The sequence below is a fragment of the Tachyglossus aculeatus genome, chromosome 24 (genome assembly GCF_015852505.1).
Source record: "Tachyglossus aculeatus isolate mTacAcu1 chromosome 24, mTacAcu1.pri, whole genome shotgun sequence".
Classification (NCBI taxonomy): domain Eukaryota; kingdom Metazoa; phylum Chordata; class Mammalia; order Monotremata; family Tachyglossidae; genus Tachyglossus; species Tachyglossus aculeatus.
The window spans coordinates 29482006-29509626 of NC_052089.1; the positions used below are offsets into that span (position 1 = coordinate 29482006).

Below are 27621 nucleotides of genomic sequence, written 5' to 3' on the forward strand. Positions count from 1 at the left end.
ATGGAGGGGGCGTAGTCAGGGGTATTTGGTAGTCTGCGCTTGGGAGGATCAGGGTTGTTGGATGGTTATGTGTGGGTCACTGGAAGAAGAATCTTGGCCTGGACAGACAGTGAGATGACTGTAGAGGTTGAGTTTGAGGGCTGATGTTTCAAGCCCAGAGTTTGTCCACCCCCATTCTATGGAATTGTTGATCCCAAGAGGAGCAATGTCTTGGGCAGCTGAGAGAGGAGGATTAAGTCCCAGGCTCAGTAAGTTCTCTCAAACCTGGGAAGGCAGGTGGAGAGCGGATCCGCCAGTTCAGGTTGAGACAGATCATGCCTCTGAGATCACAAAGCCGCATGGTGGGGATGCATGTATGGATGGTTCAGTTGGAGGCTGATAGTGGTGAGAATTTGGAAGACACACCAATCTGTTCTCATTATGGGGTCAGACTTGATTTGGGGAACCCTGACTTAACATCACCTGTCTACATGTTTTGTTTTGTTGTCTGTCTCCCCCTTCTAGACTGTGAGCCCCTTGTTGGGTAGGGACCATCTCTATGTGTTGCCGACTTGTACTTCCCAAGAGCTTAGTACAGTGCTCTGCACACAGTAAGTGCTCAATAAATATGACTGAATGAATGAATCCAGGGAAATGAAGAGTTTATTAAGGATGAGTTTCTTTCTTCCTGTTAGCAGACAGATGTAATGAGTTTTTTATCTTGTGATTTGGCCAATGGGAAGGGGAGGAGGAGAGTCTGTACAGACTTTCCATATCTGGGGGAGGTAAAAGGCACATGGAAATGGCTGAATTCAAACTCACATCCCTTCCTGTTCTCCACACTACCAACACTCTGTTTCTGATGCTATGAGAGGCTATTATAGCAACTACATTTTTTGTTTTGCTGTGTGTTTCCCCCTTCTAGACTGTGAGCCCATTGTTGGGTAGGGACTGTCTCTATATGTTGCCGACTTGTACTTCCCAAGCGCTTAGTACAGTGCTCTACACACAGTAAGCGCTCAATAAATTTGATTGAATGAATGAATGAATGAATGAACTATTTTGGTGGGCTGGGCTGTGGCTATGGCAGCCTGGGTCATGGCTACAGCTGCAGTAGGTACTGAGGCCTGCACTAGGGCTATGACTTCCCCTACAACTGCGGTTTTGGATGCGGGTATGGGAGATAGGTTGTATATCCTATCAGATAAAGAGAAGCAGCGTGGCTCAGTGGAAAGAGCCCGGGCTTTGGAGTCAGAGGTCATGGGTTTGAATCCCGATTCCGCCACTTGTCAGCTGTGTGACCTTGGGCAAGTCACTTCACTTCTCTGTGCCTCAGTTTCCTCATCTGTAAAATGGGGATGAAGACTGTGAGCCCCACATGGGACAACCTGATCATCCTGTATCCCCCCCAGCGCTTAGAACAGTGCTTTGCACATAGTGAGTGCTTAGCAAATACCATCATTATTATTATCATTATATCCCCTACCCCAGAACTATTGCCTTGAGAGCCATTCGTTTTTTCCCCCGGGAACACATATTCCTTTATGTATTTGTTCACTCCATTCCCAGGAGTTGCCACCTAAACGCTGGCTTGGCTGGATTGGGACTTGACCCAACTTCTTCCTTCATTTAGACTGTTTAACCTCCATCCGGGGCACTGGGGCGAGAATCAGCCCATTGTGTCACATATTTGACCTTCATTGTTCAGTTCCATGCATGTCCCTGGCTAATTTCCTTCTATTTGAATGGGGAGACATTTCAGGGTCTTTTCAAGTAAACCCACTCAAACTGGAATTACAGTGGTGGTCTGGTGTTTCTTCCCACCCCTAGGACTAGAAGGGAGTTTTTGCAGTGAGGTGTTTAAGACTGATTCAGACTTTGATCCCCATGTGAGACAGGGACTGTGTCCAAGTTGATTAGCTTGTGTCTACCCCAGCACTTAATATGGTGCCTGGCACATAGTAAGCGTTTAGCAAATACCATTCAAAAAAATTAGGAGAGCATTAAAAATAGGGAGATAGGGAGAGCTGTGCCCTGGTGGATTGGGATTCAGGGGAGAGTAGATTAGGGCATTAGAGGCAGGATCCTCAAGAGAGAGGTACATTAAGAGGGTGAATGTGGAAGGAGCACAGAGAACCAGCTGGTGGGGGTGGTAGGTGAGGAGAACCCATGTGTGAGCAGTAGAGAGCTGGAAAGCCAGGAGAGCAACAGCAGGCATTTCTGCTTGGTGCTGCCAGCCCCGGAGTATATTGGAGGACTGTCCAGTTCAGTCCCAGTTGTACAGAAGCAGCATGGCTCAGTGGAAAGAGCATGGGCTTTGGAGTCAGAGGTCATGGGTTCAAATCCCAGCTCCACCTCTTGTCAGCTGTGTGACTTTGGGCAAGTCACTTAACTTCTCTGGGCCTCAGTTACCTCATCTGTAAAATGGGGATTAAGATTGTGAGTCCCCCAGGGGACAACCTGATCACCTTGTAACCTCCCCAGTGCTTTGAACAGTGCTTTGCACATAGTAAGTGCTTAATAAATGCCATTATTATTATTATTATTATTCTCTCGCCTAGCCAGAGGATCAAAAGTGGGGATTGTGGGCCTGCTGGTGGGGAGACAGCCCTGGCACCCTGGGCTACACATCTCCCACATTGAGTGACCGGTAACCCCAGAGCCTGGGATGGCCTACAACTGTCTGTGGCTGCCCTGCTGGAACCGGGGCCACGGTCCACTCTCCTGAGATGACTCCTTGCACTCAGGAAGCACTCAATAAATACCACTGATCGACCGAAATGGACAAAGTAAGTAAGCACCAGGTTTGCATGCCAAATCAATCATGTTTATTTTAAAGTGGTCACCCCATAAGATTTCCTTCTACCCGGCTGGACTCGGGGTACGACTTTGATGTGTAGAGAGAGATCTGTACTCTCTCTGGTGATCCTTCTCTCCGTGAGACTGCCTCCTCGACGGACTCTGATAGTGGATGCGTCCTGGAGAAGAGGAGGAGGAGGAGGAATGCTGAGGGTCATGGGAGAGACATGCCGCTGTGGGAGCCTGGCACTGCCCCACCGCGGGGGCTCAGATCCCAAAAAGAGGCTCAGTAGCAACCAGTCCTGCAGGTCGGCTGGAAGCAAGTGGTCCGGCAGACCCTAGTAGAAAAGCACCTTGGGCGGCAGAAGCTTGGGGAGCGGCACCCGCTGAACCTGAAGCCCAGGGAGCCGCAGCCCAGAGAGCTGACCAGCGGGCCCTGGCAGGGGCTCTGGAAGCAGGAGACCCTGGGGCGGAAGCATGGGGTTTGGCAGGGGATGGAGCAGCTGGACCGACAGCTGGAGGGCTCGCAGCAGGTCTCTTGGCAGGGATCGAAGGCACAGGCTCCCCCAGAGTATTGGCCGCAGGAGTCGCTTCGGTAGACGAGGTTTCTTGGGGCGCAGGAGCCGCCGAAGGAGGTCGGGAAGCACGGGGAGCACCCGAGGGAGCGGGAGGAGAAGTTTCTGTAACAGCTGCCGCAAGACATGGTGTCTGAAGTCAGGTGTCTGTGGAGATGTAAAGAGGAGGCTATGAGCGTCTGAGTGTGTGTCTGCCCTCCTGGACAGGGACGTTTATATCCCCTGAGCAGAGGGCGTGGTAAAGTCTGTAAACACCCCTCCCAGTTTGGTACTCACTAATCTTTGGGAGAACATCCATTTAATCAGCATCATAATTGCCGATTGCTCATCCCACCTCTCCGCGCATTCCAGACCGGACTGGCCCCAACTAGCTTGGGCCGGAGGCCCGCTGTGGGGTGGAGTGGGCCCAGACTCAGAACTGGGGGGATGATGGGATATCCCACCCCTGATATCTCACTCTCCACTAACTGTGGTCTGAGGGGATGAGCCTCGTTCCTGCTGGGGGTGCCTAGGCACCCCACAGTCCAGCAGCCCAGCAGTGAGCGAGCCCCAAACTGCTGCACTGCCCATGTGCTCACCCCAGAGCCAAGGCAGAGCCGCACTCCTGGAGTAGCCCGTTGGCCAGCGAGAGGCCAGGTTTGCAGGATGAGGAATGTACAGTCTGTCTGAACCTTGTCCCTGGGGTCAATTCCTGGATTATCCTGATTCTGCTTCAGACCATAAAGGGAAGTTGGCTTTTTCCCACTTCTGAGATCCACTGTGCTGGAGAGACTTGGCTTTCTCCCAACAGAAAGACAGGTTTACCAGGGTCATGGAGGGTCATGGAGAGACAAGGCGCGCGCACACACACACACACACACACACACACACACACACACACACCCCTCCCCCCCCCCCCAACTGTATTGGGTGCTGGTAAAGGGGACGTAGAGAAGCCATGCTCCTTGCTTATCAGGTGCTGCCATTCTGATGTTGAGGAACAGGTCATGAACACACACGCACACACCTACATATGTCCATGGACTATAATGGGCACTAAAGAAGGGATACTAGGGTGAGGAGATATGGTCCCTCCCCTTCACAGGACTGTATGTGTGGCAGGATACAAACACACCCACCCACACACACATGCACACACTATAGTGGGCACTGAGGGAGGGGACAGGGAGAGAGAGGAGAAAACATGGCTTCTGCCTTCAAGGGGCTTACAGTCTGATATCAGAGACTGGACAGGCACAAATAGACTATTAGACCACACTTCAAGAATGGGGAGTATCAACATTTAAGAAAACCAGTAGCAGAAACACAAGCCTAGAATTTTCGGATAGTCCCTGACTCCTGGAGTGGGTGGGAGAGGAAGGGGCTGAAGGGGCTGCTGTGATATTGTGAAACTGAATCTGAGGAAGCAGCATGGTGTACTGAATAGAGCTGGGCCTAGCAGTCAGAAGGACCTGGGTTCTAATCCTGACTCTGCCACTTGTTTGCTGTGTGCCCTTGTGAAAGTCACCTAACTTCTCTGTGCCTCAGTTATCTCATCTGAAAAATTGGGATTAAGACTGTGAACCCCTTGTGGGATAAGAGCTACGTCCAAACTGATTTGCTTGTACCCATCCCAGTGCTTAGTACAGTGCCTGGCAAAGAGTAAGTGCTTAACAAATACAACCATTACTACAGCTATTATTTCAGTCTCCTGGGGAGATGAGGGGGTACGAAAGCAGAGGCGCAGATGATAAAAATAAAAGTTATTCTGAAATCACTCTTATTGTTCTGGGGGGACTACTGTCCTACCCCATCCAGACTGTCAGCTCCCAATTTGCGGGGTGGAGAACCTCATCTTTAGCAGACTTCCACACGGTCACTTCACCACTCAATACAGTGCTTTGCAAAGTTCATCAGAAGTGCCTTAACAAAGGGTAGTGATGGTGATGATCATGGTGATGATGTTCTAACTTGTGATCTGGTGAATACTTGCAAAGCCCTCTGGGGCCTTCCCTCCAGAGAAGCTGCATGGCTTAGTGGATTAGAGCATGGCCTGGGAGTCAGAAGGACTTGGGTTCTAATCCCCACTCCATCACTTGTTTTCTGTGTGAACTTGGGCAAGTCACTTCACTGTTTTGTGTCTCAGTTGCCTCATCTGTAAAATGGGGATTTAGTACCTCTTCCCCCTCCTTCTTAGATTGTGAACCCTTTGTGGGACAGGGACTGTGTCTGGCCTGAACATCTTGCAACTTCTCCAATGCTTAGAACAGTGCTTTGTACATAGTAAGTGCTTAACATATACAACATTTATTATTATTACTTCCTCAGTGCCAGGGGGTTGATTCCTGGTTCCCTTGGGAGCTGTCTCTACAGGAGAGATGCACGTTTCACCTTCAGCGTTGGGACTCTGACCCTCAGGGAAGAGCCAGGAACCTCTCTGACATCAGATTTGCAGACATGGTTGTCCTTCTCGCATTTTTCTGGCTTGTCTTTCTGCCAGAGTCACCTTCTTGCCTCGATGGCTATTATTATTATTATATTAAGTGCTTACTATGTGTCAAGCACTAGTCTAAACACTGGGGTAGATGCAACTTAATCAGGTTGGACACAGTCCCTGCCCTGATGGGCCACATGGTCTAAGTAGAAGGGAGAACAGGCTAATTGGATCCCAGTTTTACAGATGAGGAAACCAAGGCACAGATAAGTTAATTGCCCAAGCTCACAAAGCAGGTAACTGACTAGATTTGTCTCTGCTCTTCCTTTTGTTACTTTGTCACTGGGTGGAATTCCTCCCACCCGGGGAGGGCTAGGACACCCGGTCCCCCAAATCACCAAACATCACAGGGCAGCCAATGCTTTTGTCTGTAGGGGGAGGAGGGATGTTAATCTATGTCATCAACATCCCCAAACCTGATTTCTACCAATGGCCTCCATCTTCTTCTCCTATGGTCTCCATCTTCTCCTGTAATGGTCTTTTCCCCCAGTAATCACTATTTTCTTCCCCCATGGTCTCCATCTTCTCCACCATCAGTCTCCATCTTCTCCCTCAGTGTTCTCCATTTTCTCTCCCAATAGTCTTCTCCCCAATAAACTCCGTCCTCTACTTTGGCAGTCTTCTCTCCCAACAGTCTCCATCTTCTCCCCCAACCAAATTTGGAGAAGCAGAACTGATAGTTGGGAACTGAACTGGGGATTGGGCTGGTTTGGACCCCTGGGCAGTAAGTCTGGGTGGGGACAAGTGGACAAAGAGGGTGAGACAGTCCATGTACAGGAACATCAGCTCTCATCACTGACTTTCAGATCCATTTTTTTATGGCATTTATTAAGCGCTTACTATGTGCAAAGCACTGTTCTAAGCGCTGAGGAGGTTACAAGGTCATCAGGTTGTCCCACAGGGGGCTCACAGTCTTAATCCCCATTTTCCAGATGAGGTAACTGAGGCACAGAGAAGTTAAGTGACTTGCCCAAAGTCACAGAGCTGACAATTGGCAGAGCTGGGATTTGAACCCATGACCTCTGACTCCAAAGCCCCTGCTCTTTCCACTGAGCCATGCTGCTTCCTCATCCTAAAGGGGTCCTGAAATGTGGTGCCAGATGAGATTCCCAAGGGGTGCCTGTAGTTTCTCAGAAACCTTTCCACCTTGAACCAAGGCAGCCCAACAGCTAGGTTGGACTTGGCATCATCTCCATTTACAGTGGTTTGGGTCTGGGTTTGTATTAAGCGGCAGCGGAGCCTTGCGGAATGGGATGTCGGTGGTAATGACAGGGTCTGGGCCGTGGATCACAGCAAAACTGACCCAGTGAAAATGGCCTGAGTGTTTCCTTATTTGGCTGTTGGAAAACATTTTAGAGGAGAGGAGATGTGGGGTGAGCCAGGAACACTTCCGTTCATTGTGGTTTGTGCTGCTTCAGCAATAATAAAAATAATAACAACCAATAATTGTGATATTTGTATGGCACTTACTATATGCTAAGCACGGAACTAAGTGTTGGGGTTGGTACAAAATAGTTAGGTTCCTTATGGGGTTCACAAGTCTCAATAGAAGGCAGAACAGTTATTGAATCCCCATTTTACAGATGAGGTAACTGAGGCCCAGAGATGTGAAATGACTTGCCCAAGGTCAAACAGCAGACAAGTGACAAAACTGGGATCAGAATCCAGGTCTTGTGACTCCCCAACCTGTGAGCTTTCTACTAGGCCACATTGCTTCCTAGGGAATCTGGAGCTCTTGCACAGGAAGCTCTTGTTCCTGGTGCACTTGCACAGGGAGCTCTTCCATGGGAGCTCTTTCACGGGGAGCTCTTGTACAGGGAGCTTTTGTACAAGGAACATTTGCACTACAAGTTCTTGCACCGGGGGCTCTTTCAGCAGGAGCTCTTGTACGGGGAGTACTTGCACTGGCAGCTCTTGCACATGGAGTTCTTGTGCTAGGTCCTCTAGCATTGGGAGCTTCTGAACTGGATTCCTGGGAACCAGGAGCCTCCTCCTGGCTCAGTAAACCCTTCCAGGAGGTGGCCAGCAAAAAGTGCACAGGTATTTCTTGAGGATTAATTGTGTGGAGGATGAGAGAAGACATGGCCCTGCCCTCGAGGGGCTTACCCTTGGCACCAGTTGGCTACCAATCTCCAGTGGCTACCAATCAATCTGCGCATCAGGCAGAAACTCCTCACCCTCGGCTTCAAGGCTGTCCATTACCTTGCCCCCTTCTACCTCACCTCCCTTCTCTCCTTCTCCAGCCCAGCCCGCACCCTCCGCTCCTCTGCCACTAATCTCCTCACTGTGCCTCGTTCTCGTCTGTCCCACCATCGACCTCCGGCCCACGTTATCCCCCGGGCCTGGAATGCCCTCCCTCTGCCCATCCGCCAAGCTAGCTCTGTTGCTCCCTTCAAGGCCCTACTGAGAGCTCACCTCCTCCAGGAGGCCTTCCCAGACTGAGCCCCTTCCTTCCTCTCCCCCTCGTCCCCCTCTCCATTGCCCCATCTTACCTCCTTCCCTTCCCCACAGCACCTGCATATATGTATATATGTTTGTACAGATTTATTACGCTATTTATTTATTTCACTTGTACATATCTATTCTATTTATTTTATTTTGTTAGTATGTTTGGTTTTGTTCTCTGTCTCCCCCTTTTAGACTGTGAGCCCACTGTTGGGTAGGGACTGTTCCTATGCATTGCCAACTTGTACTTCCCAAGCGTTTAGTACAGTGCTCTGCACACAGTAAGCGCTCAATAAATACGATTGATTGATTGATTGATGTGTCAGAGGCCCCCTTTCCATGGTAAGCAGGAAATGGTTTTCCCTCATAAGAATCCCCATTCTTTATGGGTTAGATATTCATCCTCTCCCATTAAAGGTCAAATATTCACCTCCTATTAGATTTCATGTGCGTCCTGGGACACCAGGCATGCAGACTACAAAGCCAAGCATCCTCGCTGTGTTATGACTGGTTTTGTAACAATCATACGTGTGGGTTTGTTCACACAGCACGGTCTTTAAATGAACTCCACGAGGCAGCCGTATTGTTCTCCTGCAGCCAAGTGTGCACAGGGCCAATTATAGGATGTTTTGGGGGTGACATTTCCAGGCTTGGTAGACTCCTGCTAGGTTCGGTGGGGGGTGGGGGGTGAGAGGAGGGTGGAGTCGTCACCCCAGCAGCTTCTCCTCATGACCACATTAAAGTTAATAACTTCCTCTTGGTAGTACCTACAGCACATTCCTCGCCCTTCCAAGGAGCATTTTCTCCCTTCAGGACGACTTTACTTGTTGATTGAGTGGCAGGTGGAGTAGGCCAGGTGGGATCTTTGGCATAGTTGATTGAGCCTGGAAAGCAAGATTGCCCCATCCACACCAGAGAGCTGGCCAGGATCAGGCCCAAACCAGTGGCTAGGTCTTCACAAGAGCAGTAGATAACTGTCGGAAAAGAGAAAAGGGCAGAATCAATCAATCGTATTTATTGAGTGCTTATTGTGCTTACTATGTTATTGAGCACTTCTGGGTAAATTATATCCGTAATTGATTTATTAATAGTAATGTCTGTCTCCCTCTCTAGATTGTAAGCTCACTGTGGGCAGGGAAAGTGTATTGCTGACTCTGTTCTATCGTGCTCTCCCAAGTGCTGCCTACAGTGTTTTGCACACAATAAGCACTCAATAAATACGATCGATTGTGTGCAGAGCACAGTACTATGCGCTTGGGAGAATACACTGTAACAGAGTTGGTAGGCATGTTCTGTGCCCACAATGGGCTTACAGTTTAGAAGCATTTCCTGGACCCTGCATGTCAGGGTCCCTATTGCTGTTGGCTTTGCTGCCACATGCTTACATCCAAGCCAGAATTTTCTACTGGGGATGCCCCAGCAATGAGTCTGTGGGTGGACAGTGTCCACCCGCACTGACCGCTGTGGGGACCCGCAGCTGTGGTCCCAACCTGGAGCTGAGCTGAGGGAGTCTGGCTCGGGGTGGCGGGGAGTGAGGACTGGGAATGCTGGCCTTGGCACCCCAGGCTCAGAGCCCAATTTGTCTGTTCCTGGTGCCCAGAGCATTTTGTCTTTTTTTGTATTTTTATGGTATTTGTTAGGTGCTTACTATGTGCCAGGCACTCTTCTAAGTGTTGGGGCAGATTTGAGGTAATCAGGTTGGACACAGTCCCTGGCCCTCATGGGGTTCCCAGTCTTATTCCCCATATCCTTTAGGCCACGCAAAAGTCCTGACCAATTGATTTTGTTCCAACTGCAGGCTCTGCTCTGCAGGAAGGATCCAACCCAAAACCCTCTTTCCTACCCCAATCTCCATGACACTGAGGGCCATCACTTGGAGAGGGGCTGGAGCTTGGCCAACCCTGCCAGCTTTCCTTTGCTGGCATAACTGCTGCATTGGTGGAAAAGGATGTAGAACTAAGCGGATGAAGCCCAGCTGGCTGCTGAAAATGGTGGTGGGGGTCTGGCCGACATGAGGCCAGAGGCCTGACTGACATTTGTATTACCACCTCCAGCAGTTAAAGGGCTAGTAGGCCCATGCAAGATCTGTTCTTACTCTGCATTCTGAACTAGTTCGGGCCTCCTGGAATGAGGGGAATCTGAATGTGTGGTGAGCAATCCCTTTGAACTGGCCAAAAGCATTTTTTTTTTCATTTCTGAGCAATTTATTGCTCTATAATTTAACCCAAATGCAGTTGAATTTACGCACAGGTGTCTACACTTATCCTCCAGCAATTATATAGCTAAACAGATGTTTTCATAGAAAATGGGGAGTGCCAGTATGGAAGGGGTGTTGACTGACTGTCACACCCTCTGTGCAGGGGATATAAACATCCCCAACCAGGAGGGCCGACACACTCAGACGCTCACAGCCTCCTCACTGCACCTCCACAGCAACCTGACTTTGGACACCATGCCTTACAGCAGCTGTTCCAGGAACTTCTCCTCCCGCTCCCTCGGGTGCTCCCCGTGCTTCCCGACCTCCTTTGGCGGCTCCTGCGCCCTGAGCAACCTCGTCTACCGCAGTGACTCCTGCGGCTCCTACTCTGGGGGAGCCTGTGCCTTCGATCCCTGCCAGGAGACCTGCTGCGAGCCCTCCAGCTGTCGGTCCAGCTGCTCCATCCCCTGCCAGACCCCATGCTTCCGCCCCAGGGTCTCCTGCTTCCAGAGCCCCTGCCAGGGCCCGCCGGTCAGCTCTCTGGGCTGCGGCTCCCTGGGCTTCGGGTTCGGCGGGTGCCGCTCCCCGAGCTTCTGCCGCCCAAGATGCTTTTCTACTAGAGTCTGCCGGACCACTTGCTTCCAGCCGACCTGCAGGACCGGTTGCTACTGAGCATCTTTCTAGGAGCTGAGCCCCTGGGTTCAGCCGGTCAGAAGAAAGGGCTCCATGGTGATTGCTTTCCAATAAACAAAATGATTTATTTGGCATCCAGATCTGGTGCTCACCTCTCTTAGTCTGTTTTGATCAATTGGTGATTGATCAGTGGTATTTATAGGGAGCTTCCTGGGTGCAGGGAGTCTTCTCGGGGGAGCCGGCCATGGCCCCGGTTCTGAAGGGATGGGCCCAGGTGGATGTAGGCCATTCTGGTGTCTGGGGTGTCTGGTCGCTCGGTTGAGGGAGACATGCAGCCCAGCGTCCCAGATCCCAAGGCTTCTTAAAGCCTGGTCTGGGGCCATCTCGGGCTCCCTTCTGGGGCATCCTCTATATCCCCAGGAGCCAGCTGCGATTGTCCCACAGCTTGCTGTTTTGGTCCCCCTGGCTAGTTGAGAGAAGCGTCTGGGGCTGAGCTGGCCAGTCCTCCCCTCCACCCCAGGGGTTGGCGGCATGGGTCACTCACTTTGCTCCTCCTACCCTCACCCTCTAAATCTCTTTCCCCCTCCCCCTCATCACTCGGTTGAGGGGGACATGCAGCCCAGGGTCCCAGATCCCAAGGCTTCTTAAAGCCTGGTCTGGGGCCATCTCAGGCTCTCTCCTGGGGCATCCACTATATCCCTGTGAGCCAGCTGCGATTGTCCCACAACTTGCTGTTTTGGTTCCCCGGCTAGTTGAGAGAAACTTCTGGGGTTGAGCTGGCCAGTCCTTCCCTCCACCCCAGGGGTTGGCAGCATAGGTCACTCACTTTGCTCCTCCCACTCTCCCCCTCTAAATCTCTCTCCCCCTCCCCCTCTCCTTCTCTTCTCCTCCCTCCTCCCCCCCCCCCCCTTGCTCTCTCATGGTCTCTCCCTCTCCCTCACTCTTCTCCTCCATCTCTCCTTCACAACAATCCTGCCTCCAGCCCCCAGATCCTATTGTTTTCTTTCCTGGACCTCTTCCCGGCTCCAAATCCTGCAGGGCACAGGTCTCGTCATCTTTTAATGTTCCTCTAAAATCTCAACTCCTTCAGCAAGCATTTTCCAATGGAATTCCCACAGCTGTTTCATCAGAACAACCCCCACCCTCACCATTCGGGTTCTTTTATTTCTCATATACATTTGTATACATACAAAGTATACAACTTTGGTGTCGTTTACATATTTATCATTGCCCTCTGTTCCTTGTCTAGTTGTTTAATCTTCAAGTACTTTTACTGCTTCCTGCTTCATAAGTGTTCTGCCTCTCATGTTTACCGTCTTTAAATCATTTTGGTCTTTCTCCTCCAATAGATTGTAAGTTTCTGGGGGACAGGGATAGGGCCCTCGCAAGCTCTTGGTACAGTGCCTGGCTCTCAGTAGGTCCTTGATGATGTGCCATTGAATGATTGGTTAATTGATTGATGATAAATGTCCATTTGCCCCTCAGATAATGAGTTTCTGAAATAGTAAACTCCGCATCCAGATTGCTCAGGCATAAGCTCAATCTTTGGTTTCACAGAAAAAGCCTGTATTTACTTAGTTAAGGATTTAGTTGCAACACTAGTTTATTGTGGTATTTGTTAAGTGCTTACTATGTGCCATGCACTGTACTAAGCACTGCAGTAGATGCAAGCTAATTGGGTTGGGCACAGAGCTGGAATGAGGTATCTGAGTCTTATAGAAGTTAAGTGACTTACCCAAAGTCACACAGGAGATAAGTGGTGGAGTCAGGATAAGAACGCAGGTCCTTCTGAGTCCCAGGGGGCCCAGGCTTTTTCAACAAGGCTATGCTGTTTCCCTAGCAATAACCTCTTTTAAGTCCAGGAATAACCACCTCTCCCTGATATGCAGTTTCTGCTAGGGGTTACTGCTGGGGACCCTTCTGCTCTCTGGAGCCTCTTCCTCACTTTCCTCTCCTTCTTAATAATAATAATAATAATAATGAGGGCATTTATTAAGCACTTACTATATGCAAAGCACTATTCTAAGCGCTGTGGAGGTTACAAGGTGATCAGGTTGCCCCACAGGGGGCTCACAGAGTCTTAATCCCCATTTTACAGATGAGGTAACTGAGGCACAGAGAAGTTAAGTGACTTGCCCAAAGTCACACAGCTGACAATTGGCAGAGCCGGGATTTGAACCTGCGACCTCTGACTCCAAAGCCTGGGCTCTTCCCACTGAGCCACGCTGCTTCTTGCCTGCTTCCTTCCCTGTGATAGACTGTGCTTCCATCATCTCCCCAGGTGAGTGATTGATAGGCAGACCATGCAAAAGAGCTTTCCCTCTGAGAGGAGTCCTGAGGAGTGGCAAGATTTCCAGGTGAAGAGTATGGAGCTTGCTGGATCTGCATGATGTCAATTTTAATAAAATGGATAACTGTCCCCAAATTAGAACCATCCTGGTTACCTTGAGGGTATCCACTTCACCCAATCCTCATTGCTACTCTGGTTCTGGTAAATGGTCGGTTATCCTGATCTGGACTGGAACAGGCTCGGAGCATGTTCTCCTCAAACCTTTGTGATTTGTAAATTTGTACTTGAGCACCCAGAATGTTGCTCCCCATTTTCTGTTCTCACAGCCCATACTTGGAAGGGAAGCTAAGACTGGTCAATTTATATTCATGTCTGTTTCCCCACCTCTATTCATTCATTCATTCATTCAGTCGTATTTATTGAGTGCTTACTGTTTGCAGAACACTGAACTAAGTGCTTGGGAAGTACAAATCGGCAACATATAGAGACGGTCCCTACCCAACAATGGGCTTACAGTCTAGAAGGGGGAGACAGACAACAAAACAAAGCAGGTGGACAGGTGTCAATACCATCAGAATAAATAGAATTATAGCTATATACGCACCATTAATAAAATAGAGTAATAAATATGTACAAATAAAATAGAGTAATAAATATGCACAAATATATACAATATATAATAATAATGATGATGGCATTTATTAAGCACTTACTATGTGCAAAGCACTGTTCTAAGCGCTGGGGGGTTACAAGGTGATCAGGTTGTCCCATGGGGGGGCTCACAATCTTCATCCCCATTTTACAGATGAGGGATCTGAGGCCCAGAAAAGTTAAGTGACTTGCCCAAAGTCACACAGCTGACAAATGGTGGAGCCGGGATTTGAACCCCTGACCTCTGACTCCAAAGCCCGTGCTCTTTCCACTGAGCCACACTGCTTCCCCAATATACAACATTTCCTGTGTCCTAGGTAGGAGGGGGCGAGGTGATGGAGAACCTTGAAGCCGAGAGTGAGGAGTTTTTGCTTGATTAGAAGGTTGAGGGGCAACCACTGGAGATTTTTGAGGTGGGGACCTCTAGACTGTGAGCTCATTGTGGGCCAAGAATGTCACTATTTATTGCTGAATTGTACTTTCCCAAGCGCCTAGTACAGTGTTTTGCACACAGTGAGTGCTTAATAAATATGATTGAATGAATGAATCAATGAATGAATGGTCTCCATTGCCCTGCTTTTCAACCTTAAAAGTGTAACCCTCCTCCCCTTGGCTGGGACATAGTATACACTTAATAAATGACACAATTATTATTATTATTATTCCCCTACTTCCTCTCCCTTCTGCATTGTATTGTTTATTCACCCCAACGTTAGCCCGTAGGGCTTATGCACATACTTATAATTTATTTATAAGACTTTTAGACTGTGAGCCCACTGTTGGGTATGGACTGTCTCTATATGTTGCCAACTTGTACTTCCCAAGCACTTAGTACAGTGCTCTGCACACAGTAAGCGCTCAATAAATACGATTGATTGATTGATTGATATTAATGTCTGTCATCCCCTTCCAGACCGAATGCTCCTGGTGGGCAGGGAACCTGTCTAACGACTGGGTTGTGTTGTATTGTGGAGAAGCAGCGTGGCTCAGTGGAAAGAGCCCAGGCTTTGGAGTCAAAGGTCATGGGTTCGAATCCCAGCTCTGCCAATTGTCAGCTGTGTGACTTTGGGCAAGTCACTTTACCTCTCTGGGCCTCAGTTACCTCATCTGTAAAATGGGGATGAAGACTGTGAGCCCCCCGTGGGACAACCTGATCCCTTTGTAACCTCGCCGGCACTTAGAACAGTGCTTTGCACATAGTAAGCGCTTAATAAATGCCATTATTATAGAGAAGCAGCGTGGCTCAAGGGAAAGAGCATGGGCTTGGGAGCCAGAGGTCATGAGTTCTAATCCAGGCTCTGCCACTTGTCAGCTGTGTGACCTTGGGCAAGGCACTTCACTTCTCTGGGCCTCAGTTCCCTCATCTGTAAAATGGGGATGAAGACTGTGAGCCCCCCATGGGACAACCTGATTCCCTTGTATCTACCCCAGCGCTTAGAACAGTGCCTGGCACATAGTAAGGGCTTAGCAAATACCAACATTATTATTATTATTCCACCACTTAGTAACTGCACACAGTAGGAGCTCAATAAATACCACTGATTGATTGAGGGGAAGGAGAGGGATAGGGAGTGGGTTTATGCAAAAGAGGCTTGGGGAGGGGGGTCGACAAGACAGCCGACTCCTCCCCCTTTCCCAGTGAAGCGGGAAGTGGGAGGAGATGAGGGGGGGGCTGTGTCATTTGTGGAGAGATTGGTTTCAGTGAGGCAGGTCAGAAATGAAGAGAAGCTTTCCCCAACGGAGCAGGGTTTCTACATGCCGTGGGGGCACAGGGGGTTAGATGGGAGGGAGATGGTGGGGGCTGGCTCAAGTGGAGGGCGTTGCTGGAATGTAAAATAGACTGTAAACTCGTTGTGGGCAGGGAATATGTCTGGTTACTGTTTTATTGTAATCTCCCAAGCGCTTAGTACAGTGCTCTGCACCCTGTAAGAGCTCAATAAATGTCATTGACTGTCAGGAACAAGGATTGGGTGTCTAGAGGGAGGCGATTGAGAGGATTTGGGGAGGTCAGGACATACAAAGAAGAAAGTCCGGCGGATAGCAAGTAATCTACAGTATCCGGAGATTATGGCAGGTTCTTCAGGTGGGTTCCCGGACCCCGGGATTTTTAGAGTTAATATTGACTAGTCTTTAGCGGCTGAGTTGATGTGGGCTCCAGGGCTGTGAGTCATCATCTGTGAATACGAATCAGGTAATCAGGAAGGGCGAGTCCCGGAGAGGTCTGAAAAGATAAAGGAGCCGCTATGCTAGTTTTCCCTCCCCGGAGGGGCTTGAGCAGATAAAGGAGCCGCTGTACTAGTTTTCCCTCCCGTGGCCTCTGGATTTGCTCCCTTTATTCACCCCTCCCTCTGCCCCGCAGCATTTACGTACATATGCGTAATTAATTCATTTATCTTAATATCTGTAACCTTCTCTAGACTGCAAACTCGTTGTGGGCAGGGAATGTGTCCTCCAACTCTGCTATATTGTACTTTCCCAAGCATCTAGTTCATTCACTCAATGGTATTTATTGAGAGCTTACGGGATGCAGAGAGTATAAACGCTTGGGAGAGCACAACAATTATCAGACACATTCCTTGTCCACCACAAGTTTACAGTCTAGAGGAGGAGAGAGACATTAATACAAATAAATGACAGCTAAGTACATAAGTACCGTGGGGCTGGGTGGGGGGATGAATAAAGGGAGCAAGTCAGGGCTACCCAGGAGAGAGTGGGAGAAGAGGAAAGGAAAGCTTAGTAAGGAAAGGCCTCACTGAGGAGATGGACCTTCATTAAGACTTTGAAGGTGGGGGAGAATAAGTATCTGTTGGATTTGAGGAAAGAGGGTATTCCAGGCCAGTGGCAGGAAATGGGCAAGGGGTCGGCGGTGAGGTAGATGTGATTGAGGAACATTGAGAAGGTTAACATTAGACTAGCCAAGTGTGTAGATTGGGTTGTAGTAGTTTAGTATAGTGCACACACAGTAAGCGCTCAATAAATATGATTAATTCTTGAGGACTGGGGGAGACGTGGACAGAACGGTTTGAAGGAAAATGATCCAGGCAACAGAGTGAAGTGTGGATTGGAGTGGGGAGAGGCAGGAGACAGGGAAGTCAGCTAGGCTGATGCAGTAGTTAAGGCAGGATGGGTTAAATGTTTGGATCAGAGTAGCAGCAGTTTGGAGCGCAAAAGGCAGATTTTAGCGATGTTGTGAAGACAGAACTGAAGGTAAAATTCTTAGTGGATGAGTTTTTGTTGCTTTTTAAAATTATTATGATATTTGTCAAAGCAATTGCTATGAGCCAAACACTGTAGTAAGCACTGGAGTAGATACAAGGTATAATCAGGTTGGGCAAAGTCCAGACCCCACATGGGGCTCGTAGTCTTATTCCCCATTTTACAGATGAGGAAACTGAAGCCCAGAGAAGTAAAGTGACTTGCCCAATGTCACACAAGTGGCGATGCTGGGATTAGTGTTTCTCACATTGGCACTTCTTCAAGATTCAGCTTGGGGGACTCTATTTCATCCTCAACCTCCCCAGAGAGTGAGAAATCAGCACTGTTCTTTGGCTGGGTACCTGAAAGGAAGTTCACACCACTGTGTCCACCTTAGTTTGTCCAACAAGGTCCAGGGGGCAAACCCAGGAAGGGCTTGGGGAATAGAAGTGAAGCAGAGGAGCAGCATGATCTGGTGCTAGGCCTGAGAGACAGAGGGCCTAGGTTCTAATGTCAGCTCTGCCACTTGTTTGCTATGGGACCTTGGGCAAGACACTTCACTTCTCTAGATATCAGTTTCCTCATCGGTAAAATGGGGTTTAAATCCTCCTCCCTTCAATTTAGACTGTGAGCCCCATTTGGGACAAGGACTGTGTCCAACTTGATAAACCTGTGCCTGCTCCAGGGCTTAGAACAGGGCTTGATACAGATTAAACACTTTTTTTTTTTTTAGAAGTGGCCCCAGGTTTAGTGGCTCTTGATGAGGATTGTCTCTTCCTCTAGGTACACTACATGGAAAAAGACTGGGTGGAGGTGACAGTGAAACCTCATTGATAACAGACCCTGTGAGGGTTGGGGCCGGAGGAGGAACTGAACTAAGTGGGATGGGGGTGAATCGACCACAGGTTTGAATGGGGCAGACAAAAGAACTCCTCTTTTGGGGCAGAGTTGGCATCACAACCTGCATATGTCTCTAGAGGAGGCGCATTGCAAACGCAGAGTGCCCATTTTTGATGGTAAACCTTCTTATTGGAGCCACCGCATGATAGACCAGTGTGGATGTTAAGATCAATGAGGTGATTGTGAGTCGAGTTCCACCCCAAAATGTATCTAGTGATCGGACTGGGAAAGATTTAACAGCCATGACTTTCTTTATTGAGAATCAGATTTGCCCTCTGGTGCTTAGAACATAAGGGAGCAGAAAGAATTGCTGCTCTGACTGGCGGATGTTGCTTTTGCCATGGGAAGGTGAAGTAGAGACAGTGAAAAATGAGTGAAGACATCCAGCCCAACCGGGGCTGTTGACTGGCAAGAGGGTCTGAGGAGAAGAAGGTTCTGAGGAATTGGTTTGGAAGGTTGCACACGACCAATAGTCCATGGGGAGAATCTGGCTGTTATGTTGGGGGGTAGCAAGAGGACCAGAGTCTCTGAGCAGTGAGCCACCATGGGTGCCAGAAGCAGTACCACTCGTCCGGGCCCGGTAAGGAGGAAATTAGACACAAAAATGGATTCCTCCCAGATTGAGGGAAGAACAAAAAAGAAGGAGAACTAGGAAAAGTGGGTTCATGTTGCTTAGAACATGAAGGCAGACAGGTAAGCTAGTCTTCTTCACCCAGGTGGAACCTGCAGGAAGTTGTGGTCAGGGCTTTATAATAATAATAATAATAATAATAGTAATGATAATAGTAATAATCACAACAATGATAATTGTTGTATTCGTTAAGTTGCTTACTATGTGTCAAATACTGTTCTGAATGCTGGGGTAATAATAATAATAACAATAATTATGGTGTTTATTAAGTGCTTACTATGAGCCAAGCACTGTTCTAAGCAATGGGGTAGATATAAGGTAATCTTTGGACAAAGGGATTGGACACAGTCCCTGTCCCACATGGAGCTCACAGTCTTAGTCCCCATTTTGCATTTGAGGTAATTGAGGCACAGAGAAGTTGTGACTTGCCCAAGGTCACACAGCAGGCATGTGGCGGAGCTGAGATTAGAACCCATGACCTCTGACTCTCAAGCCCATGCTCTTGCCATTAGTCCATGCAGCTTCTCAGCATGGGGGTAGACACAAGATAATCAGGTCCCACATGGGGCTCATAATCTAAGTAAGAGGGAGAACTGCTACTGAATCCCCATTTTGCAGATGAGGGAACTGAGGGACAGAGAAGTTGAGAGGCTTGCCCAAGGTCACACAGCAGATGAGTGGCAGATTCAGGATTAGAAACCAGGTCCCCTGACTCCCAAGCCCATGCTCTTTCCACTAGGCCACGCTGCTTCTTTTGGAATGGAATCCATGGACATTTCTGAACAGACCCACGACACCAGACAGACTATGGTAAAAGCAGTGAGGATGCCAAGATAAAGCATTTATTTGCGACCGAGAAATGTTCCCTCCTCAGTTGAATACATCTCCCGGAGAGGACTAGGAGAGGAGACCCACGTACCCCTTAGAGAAGAGGCGGTTGGCCCGCTCCTGGTGAATGGAGCCATCTCATGAAATTCAAATACAGTCACGGTCTGCTGGTATGCAGATACACAGAGCCTGGAAGTCCATTAAGTTGGATGGCCTCAGCAGATACACAAGTGGGGGCCGGTGCTGAAGGTGATGAGTAGATGAGGGTTTGGGAGGATCTTTTGGAAATGGGAGAGTTTGGTAGAGATGGTCCTGTTACCGGGAGGCCGCAGACACTCAGCAAGTTCTTCGGCAGAAGCCAGATCCGCAGCTTGGCCGGAAACAAAGGGACTGGCGAGTTTGCACGGCAGAGCAAGTGGGGCGACAGAAGCTGGATCCGTAGCCCAGGGACGGGCGGCAGCCGGAACGGAAGGTCACGGATCGGCAGCCACCGGAACCGTATCCCAGGGATAGACGGGAGCTGGATCCAAAGCCCAAGGATCGGCAGCCACTGGACCCGTAGCCCAGGGACCGGCTGGAGCCCGATCCAAAGCTCAGGGTTTGGCAGCCACTGGACCTGTAGGCTGGGGACCGGCAGATGCCAGATCCAAAGCCCAGGGATCGACAGGATCCGGATCCGTAGCCCAAGGACCGGCGGCAGCTGGCTCCGAAGCCCAGGGATCTGCAGGATCTGGATCCGTAGCCTAGAGACGGGCGGGAGGCAGATCCGAAGCTCAAGGTTTTGCAGATGCCAGATCCATAACCCGGGGATGGGAAGCTCCTGGATCCACAACCCAAGGTTCGGAAGCCACTGGATCCACGGCGCAGGGATAGGCAACCCAGGGATCTCCCGATTGTCACCCGGCGGGGGCCTGAGAGGCAGGAGGCCCTGGGGCGGGAGCACGGAGTTTGGCAGGGGATGGAGATGGAGCAGCTGGGCAGACAGCTGGCAGGCTTACGGCAGGTTTTCTGGCAGGAATCAAAAGCCTGGAGCCTCCCCGAGTAGGGGCTGCATGTGCTGCTGCTGTGGACAAGATTGCCTGTGGAGCGGGAGCCGGCGAAGGAAGTCTGGAAGCGCTGGGAGCAACCGACAGAGCGGGAAGAGAACTTTCTGGAACAGCAGCCGTAAGACATGATGCCCGAAGTCAGGGGTCAGTGAAGCTGTTGTGAGGAGGTGGTGTGCTTCTGAGTGTGTGTTGGCCCTCTAGGACGGGGACGTTTATATCCCTTGAGCGGAGGGTGTGGGCCCTGCCCTGTCACTGTTCCCGTCACCTCACTCACTGGCTTTCATGAGGAAACTCATTGCCCCGCTGCTAATTGCAATTAGCAATGGGTCACCCATCCGAGCCGTAAATACGCTTCCTTCCTTGTGATTGCAGGGCTGCGGGCCGCACAGCAGGACCGTGGGGCATCATCCTCCAAGCTGCGCTCCCGGTCACCCTCCCTGCAGCGGGCACTCCCTAGCCTGCATCATCCACATCCTGGGCCAACGCCACGGAAAGCTGCCTGGGGCATCCTGGGAGCCCTTGACACTCTGCCCCACAGTGTCCATCCAGACGGGGTTGCTAGTTAACATGGGCGGGGTGTGTGCCTGTGAGTGTGTGTATGCACTGTGTACGTGTGCATGCATGACAGTGCCTCAAATCGTCTCCTCTAATGCTATTATATTCACTTTGCCTCTCTCTCTTTCTCCGTCGAACCTCTGTGTACGCCCTTCCTTCTGCCTGGAGTTACCTCCCCCTTCACATCGGACAGACCACCGCTGTCCTTGTATTTACCAGCCTTCTGAAATCACAGCTCCTCTGAGGCCTTTCCTGATTTATCGCTCATTCCCCCCGCACCCTGCTTCCCTCCCTTCTGTGTCACCTACACCTTTGTGTCCTCATCCCCAAGCGCAGTGTGGAAAGGGCATGGACTTGGGAGTCAGAGGACATGGGTTCTAATCCCATCTCTGGCACTTGTCTGCTGCATGACCTTGGGCGAACCACTTAACCTCTCTGTGCCTCAGTTCTCTCATCTATAAAATGGGATTGTGGTTGTGAGCCCCACATGAGATGATCTGATTACCTTGTATCAACCCCAGTGCTTAGAACAGCACTTGGCACATAGTAAGTGCCTAACAAATACCATAATTGTTATTCTCTCCTCCTCACACCGAAGAACATATTTTTAACTTGCTTGCTTTCCTTACTGTGGTTTATTTTAGTGTCTGTCTTCTCTGTCTTTCCTGTCTTCCCCTGGAAATGTGGTATGGCCTAGTGGATAGAGCATGGGCTTGGGAGTCAGAAGGCCCTGTGTTGTAATCCTGGCTTTGCCACTTGTTTGCTGTGTGACCTTGGGCAAGTCACTTCACTTTTGTGCCTCAGTTACCACCTCTGTAAAATGGGGATTGGGAATGTGATCTCCGTGTGGGACATGGACTGCGTCCAACCCGATTGTCTTGTGATAATAATAATGGTATTTGTTAAGCACTTACTATGCTTAGACCCACTCCAGTGCTTAATGCAGTGCCTGGCACATAGTAAGTACTTAATAAATGTGACATTATTATTACCTGTAAGCTCCTTGAGAGCAGGTATCGTGTCTATTTTAGCTATTGTGCTCTTCCAAGTGCTTAGTATAATGCCTTGTATAGAAGAAGCATTCAATAAATAGTACTGATTGATCGATCAGCCTCAGCCTGATCTGGCCGCTGCTCAGGCTGGTTGGCACAGTTAGAAGACTTATCCATCTTGGGCAAGGTGCCCCTGCAGTGAGCTGGAACTCGGGAAACGGTATTAAGAAACACGTGTTGGAATCCAAAAGGGGCCGTGATCCTTTAACTGAAGAGACTTCTACTTCAGGATCGGACAGTCGACCAGGTGTGGCCCAAGGCGGGGCCAGGTCACGCCCCCCATCCTCAATAGCTGGTCTGCGGGATGGGGGAGTGGAACTCCACAACATCTAGAGGAGCCAGGAGGAAGTGACATGAACATGCCCAGGGTGGGGCCAGGGGGCACTGGGAAGCCTGAGTGTCCAGTCCAATCCATGTATTGGGTTGGGGATGATTTGGAGCCATTTTTCTTGCCTGTTCATGGATGACCGGATGAGATGGTGAAGATTAGAGAGGCCGGTTGGTTTTGCAGGGTCCAGGAAGGAGCCGGCTGGTGAGATTTCCCTTTGTCTCTAGACTGTAAACTCCTCTTGGGCAGGGAACATGTCTATCAACTCTGTTGTATGTACTTTCCCAAGTCCTTAGTACAGTGCTGTGTATGCAATAAGCAGTTGTGTTCATCGATTGATTCCTTACCCTGCCTGGGGAAGCCAGACGATTTGGTCACATTTTCTCAGGAGGCCAGCAGGGGTGTATGGTGGGATATTGGAATCCCTCTTGAAGAACTACAACTTTGTAATCCCATAGTCCAAAAGAGGCATTAGAGAAGGAGCAGTCCTGGGCCAGAAATTTTGTTTGGAATAATTTTTTGGATCCCTGAATTCCAACAGGAGATGAGTCTCTTGAAGGCAGATGTGGCCCCTGCCGCAAAGCTCTAGAAGATGAGATTCTTGACCATGATCTCCCCAGTTGGTTTGAGGACACTCTGATCCCTGTGACACTGATTCCCAGCAATGACATCTGGACCAAGATCACAGTTTCTGCCCTGGTCTAATGGTCAGAATGATAATAATAATAGTGGTATTTGTTAAGCACTTACTATGTGCCAGGCACTGTAGTAAGTGCTGGGGTAGATACAAGATAATTGGGTTGGACACAGTCCTCATCCCACATGGTGCTCATAGTCTTAATCACCACTGTACGGATGAGTAAACTGAGGAGCAGTGAAGTGAAGCGACTTGTTCAAGGTCACACGACAGACAAGTGGCAGAGCCAGGATGAGAACACAAGTCTGTGTTCTTGGAATCACAGAGGACCCCCGGATTGGGCGGTTAGAAGGCCATGTTGCTGGAATCCCAGAGTATTCTTGGACTGGGTGGTCAGGAGGCCGTGTACTCGAAATCGCAGAATGTTCCCGGACTGGGTGTTCGAAACACCGTGTCCCCAAAATGGAAGACCATTCTCCTTGGTCACCGTGACACCCAGAGTTTTCCTCCAGACGGGGGCCAATCCCAACATGAAAACCACATTGATGGGGTCCCCTCCTCCTTCTGCCTGCCTGGAAGAGCAGAGTGTAAGGTGAGCCCACCTCTTCAGTTCTCCGCAAGGGTTCTTTCTTGAGCAGTTGCCCCTGGAAACGGAGATTGAGACTCATTCATCCCTGGAGGTAGGTGGCTGTGTGGGGCTCAGTCTCTGAAGACCCCCCCGCCCCAACCCTGAGCTCCCATCCAGTAGCCGCCCAAGTGATTCGAATCCCATTGGACATATTCATTCATTCATTCAACTCATTCAGTCATATTTATTGAGCTCTTACTGTGTGCAGAGCATTGTACTAAGCACTTGGGAAGTACAGAGGACAGAGAGGGTGTAGGGGCCGTACACAGGGTCAGAGCCGGAGCCGGAGGGGGTTGGGGGAGGCCCTACCTTGAGGACGGTGATAATAATAATAATAATGATGGCATTTGTTAAGTGCTTACTATGTGTGAAGCACTATTCTAAGCGCTGGGGGGGATACAAGGTGATCAAGATGTCCCACGTGGGGCTCACAGTATTAATCCCCATTTTACAGATGAGGTAACTCAGGCTCAGAGAAGTCAAGTGACCTGCCCAAAGTCACACAGCTGACAATTGGTGGAGCCGGGATTAGAACCAACTACCTCTGGCTCCCAAGCACATATGAGAGGAGCTGCCTGCCCTAGTGGATAGAGCATGGGGCTAGGAGTCAGAAGGTGATAGGTTCTAATCCTGGCTCAGCCGTGTGTCTGCTGTATGACCTTGGACAACTCATTTCACTTCTCTGAGCCTCCGTTCCCTCATCTGTAAAATGGGAATTGAGACTAGGAGCCCCAAATGGGGCAGGGGACTATGTCCAACCCAATTTGCTTGTATCCACACCAGTACTCTGTACAGTATCTGGCACATAGTAAGTGCTTAACGAATACCACAATTATTATTATTAAATCAGCAATGAACGAGGCTCCCTTCATCCTCAGGCCTTCGGGATTGCTCAACGTGTGGGCAGGGACAAATTTTCCCTCTTTCGGACCCCCCAAATTGGAGGTCGGAGAGACCCACAGCAAAGTCAGCCGGCCCCTTCACCATCCCCTCGTGGCTGGAGGAGGAAACGTGCCTCCCGAGCACCAAGCCGACCCCAGGTGAGGCGAGACCCCAGGAAGAGCTGGCACCACCGTGCCGGGGGCCTCGGCCTCTGCAACGAGAAATGCCAGGAGCCCACGAAGGAACGGAACAAAAATCCCAGACCAGTTACTGTAAGACATGGTGTCTGGGGATCAGAGGATCAGGTGGCCATAGAGGGGTTGCAAGGAAGTTGTGTGCATCTGAGTGTGCCCATTCTCCTGGAGGGGGACATTTCTATCCCCTGAGCAGAGGGCGTGGAGACCCTGATCCGTTACCTGAAGCACTGATCCCTACCCCAGAATGGGGTGGAGATATCTCCCTTGCTTCCAGGGGCCCTGGCTGGGGGCAGGGGTTAGGGGTTCTGCCCGAAATGGGCAGGTCTGCCAAATGGCCCTGGTTTTTCAGGCACATCCTGGTACCCGCTCCGCAACTCGGCAGCCCCACCGGGTGTTTCTGTTAGGTCAGGTGAGCGGCTGTGCCTGCTTTCCCACTTTGCCCAGTTCCACCTCGGGCCGCTGACCTGCCGCCGCTAGTACTGTTTCTGTGGTGAACCTAGGGTCTGTGATGCTGTGAATTTTCCAAGGGGAGCACTGGCCCCTGGGGTTAATCCTGGTGACAGTTGCTGTGCCATCCCACTGACCTGAGAGGCAAGGTTGGGGAGGGAGGTGCGGGAAGCTCTGGGGCTCAGTCTCCATTCTGAGAATATGGGACACTCAATGCAGATTGTGGTGGCGGGGGGTGACGGGGGTGGCGACAGAGGGTTTGTCTTCACTGGCAGATGACAGTCCAAGAGGCTGACCCTCTGAGGATCCTGGCTCTGCTCCATGCCAGGGATGATCAGGCTGCTGACCCTTTTGTGCCACCCACGGGCTGCGTGTCTGGCCGGCCTTGGCTCTGGGAGCTCCTGACTCATCAACCAGGCAAAACTCTCCAAGCCTCCAGATGTGGGGAACCCATAGGGAACGTTCCTGTGAACATTGGACCCCATTAGTCATTTCTCATAGGTAGAATTTGTTGATGCAATCCTGGCCAGAATCACAGCAACCTTGACCATCCAGACCTCCCTGCCTAGCGCCCTCATTTTTTGCTGTCCAGACCTTCTTGCCAAGCACACTGCCATCCTCGCCATCCAGACCTCCCTGCCAAGAAAACCGTCATCCTCACTGTCCAGATCTCCCCACCAAGGACACCAAGCAGCCTAATGGATAGCACACGGTCCTAGAAGTCAGAAGACCTGGGTTCTAATCGCAGATCTGCCTTGGACAAGCCACTTAACCTTTTGGTGCCTCAATTCCCTCACCTGTAAAATGGGCATTAAGAATGTGTCCGATCTGATTAACGTGCACATATTTAGTACAGTGCCTGGCACATAGTAATTTCTTAACAAGTATCATTAAAAAAAACAGAGAGCCAGTTTGGAAGCCAAAGTGAGTTTATTGATAAAAATGGGAAACAGTCAGATACAATATATGGCAGATAGAAACAAGGACTCTGAAGCAAAGACAAGGCTGTTAGGAGTCCTGACAGGCCCTGTTGGGGTCAGAGGGAAGAGTGCCCCGGCAGGGATGTGCTGACGGCTGGGGATGTTCAGTGGAAGTTGAAGCCAGAGGCGAGAGATTCTCTCCGAGCTGGAAACCAGATCCATCCCCAGAGGCGGTTACTGGAACCGAGGCCCAGACGGGAAGTCCGGCGAGGGAGACGGGGCCCCGGGGTCCCATACTAGGCTAGCCGATCAGTAGAAGCCGGACCCACGGGTGGCCGGGTAACAGGAAGACTGCAGACTCCTGGGGGCGAAGCAGGCTGGGCGGGAGAAGCTGGATCCGTAGCCCAGGGATCGACACCCTCTGAAACGGTAGCCCAGTGATCGGAAGGTACTCGATCCATAGCCCAGGGGTCGACAGGAGCCGGATCCAAAGCCGGGGGATCCGAAGCTAGGGAAGGCCACGATTTGTGCCCGGCGGGGGCTGGAGAGGCAGGAGACCCTGGGACGGAAGCACGGGGTCTGGCAGGGGCTGGAGGCGGAGCAGCTGGACTGATAGCTGGGGGGCTCGCAACAGGTCTCCTGGCAGGGATCGAAGGCACAGGATTCTACCGGGTAGGGGCCGCAGGCATCGGTGCGGTAGACGAGGTTGCTTGGGGCGCAGGAGTTGCTGAAAGAGGCCGGGAAACGCAGGGAACCCCCAAGGGAGCAGGAGGAGAAGTTCCTGAAGCAGGTGCCGTAAGACATGGTGTCCGAGTGTCAGGGGCCCGTGGAGAATTTGGCCAGAGTTTGAAAGCCTTGTCCTGTTCTGAGCCTTTATACACCGTACTGGGGGTGTGGCGCTCTGCCCACACCACTCACCTGTTCACGAGGATATTTCATCAGTTTGCTGTTTGATTTTTACTAACTATGTCTTGGCTTTTATGCATGTAAATGAGTTTCATTTCGTGTATCCCGGTGGACCACGCAGTAGGGCCGGGTCCCAGAAACCGATCTCCAAACACCCATGCCTCTGCCTTCCCAAGATCCGCCCACCCTAGGGGCCCGGGGCTCGGGGCCTGGCCCACGGACGTTGGACTGCAGTGCCTCATCTCGTGCAGAGCCACGAGAAGCAGTGTGGCTCAGTGGAAAGAGCCCGGGCTTTGGAGTCAGAGGTCATGGGTTCGAATTCCAGCTCCACCACATGTCTGCTGTCTGACCTTGGGTAAGTCACTTAACTTCTCTGAGCCTCAGTTACCTCATCTGTAAAATGGGGATTGACTGTGAGCCCCACGTG

General features: G+C 50.5%; 3 protein-coding genes across 3 annotated transcripts; 1 reads left to right on the plus strand and 2 right to left on the minus strand.

Moving 5' to 3' along the window:
* Positions 1–3064: 3064 nt before the first annotated feature.
* LOC119945155 (keratin-associated protein 13-1-like) lies at positions 3065–3481 on the minus strand. The gene has a single exon (XM_038766184.1). It carries the CDS (start codon positions 3479–3481, stop codon positions 3065–3067), a length of 417 nt encoding a protein of 138 aa, XP_038622112.1.
* A 7110-nt stretch (positions 3482–10591) lies between these two features.
* On the plus strand, positions 10592–11140 carry LOC119945156 (keratin-associated protein 13-1-like). The gene has a single exon (XM_038766185.1). It carries the CDS (start codon positions 10592–10594, stop codon positions 11138–11140), a length of 549 nt encoding a protein of 182 aa, XP_038622113.1.
* A 15457-nt stretch (positions 11141–26597) lies between these two features.
* Positions 26598–27092, minus strand: LOC119945157 (keratin-associated protein 13-1-like). Its single transcript, XM_038766186.1, has one exon. The coding sequence runs from the start codon at positions 27090–27092 to the stop codon at positions 26598–26600; it is 495 nt and encodes a 164-aa protein (XP_038622114.1).
* Positions 27093–27621: the final 529 nt, after the last annotated feature.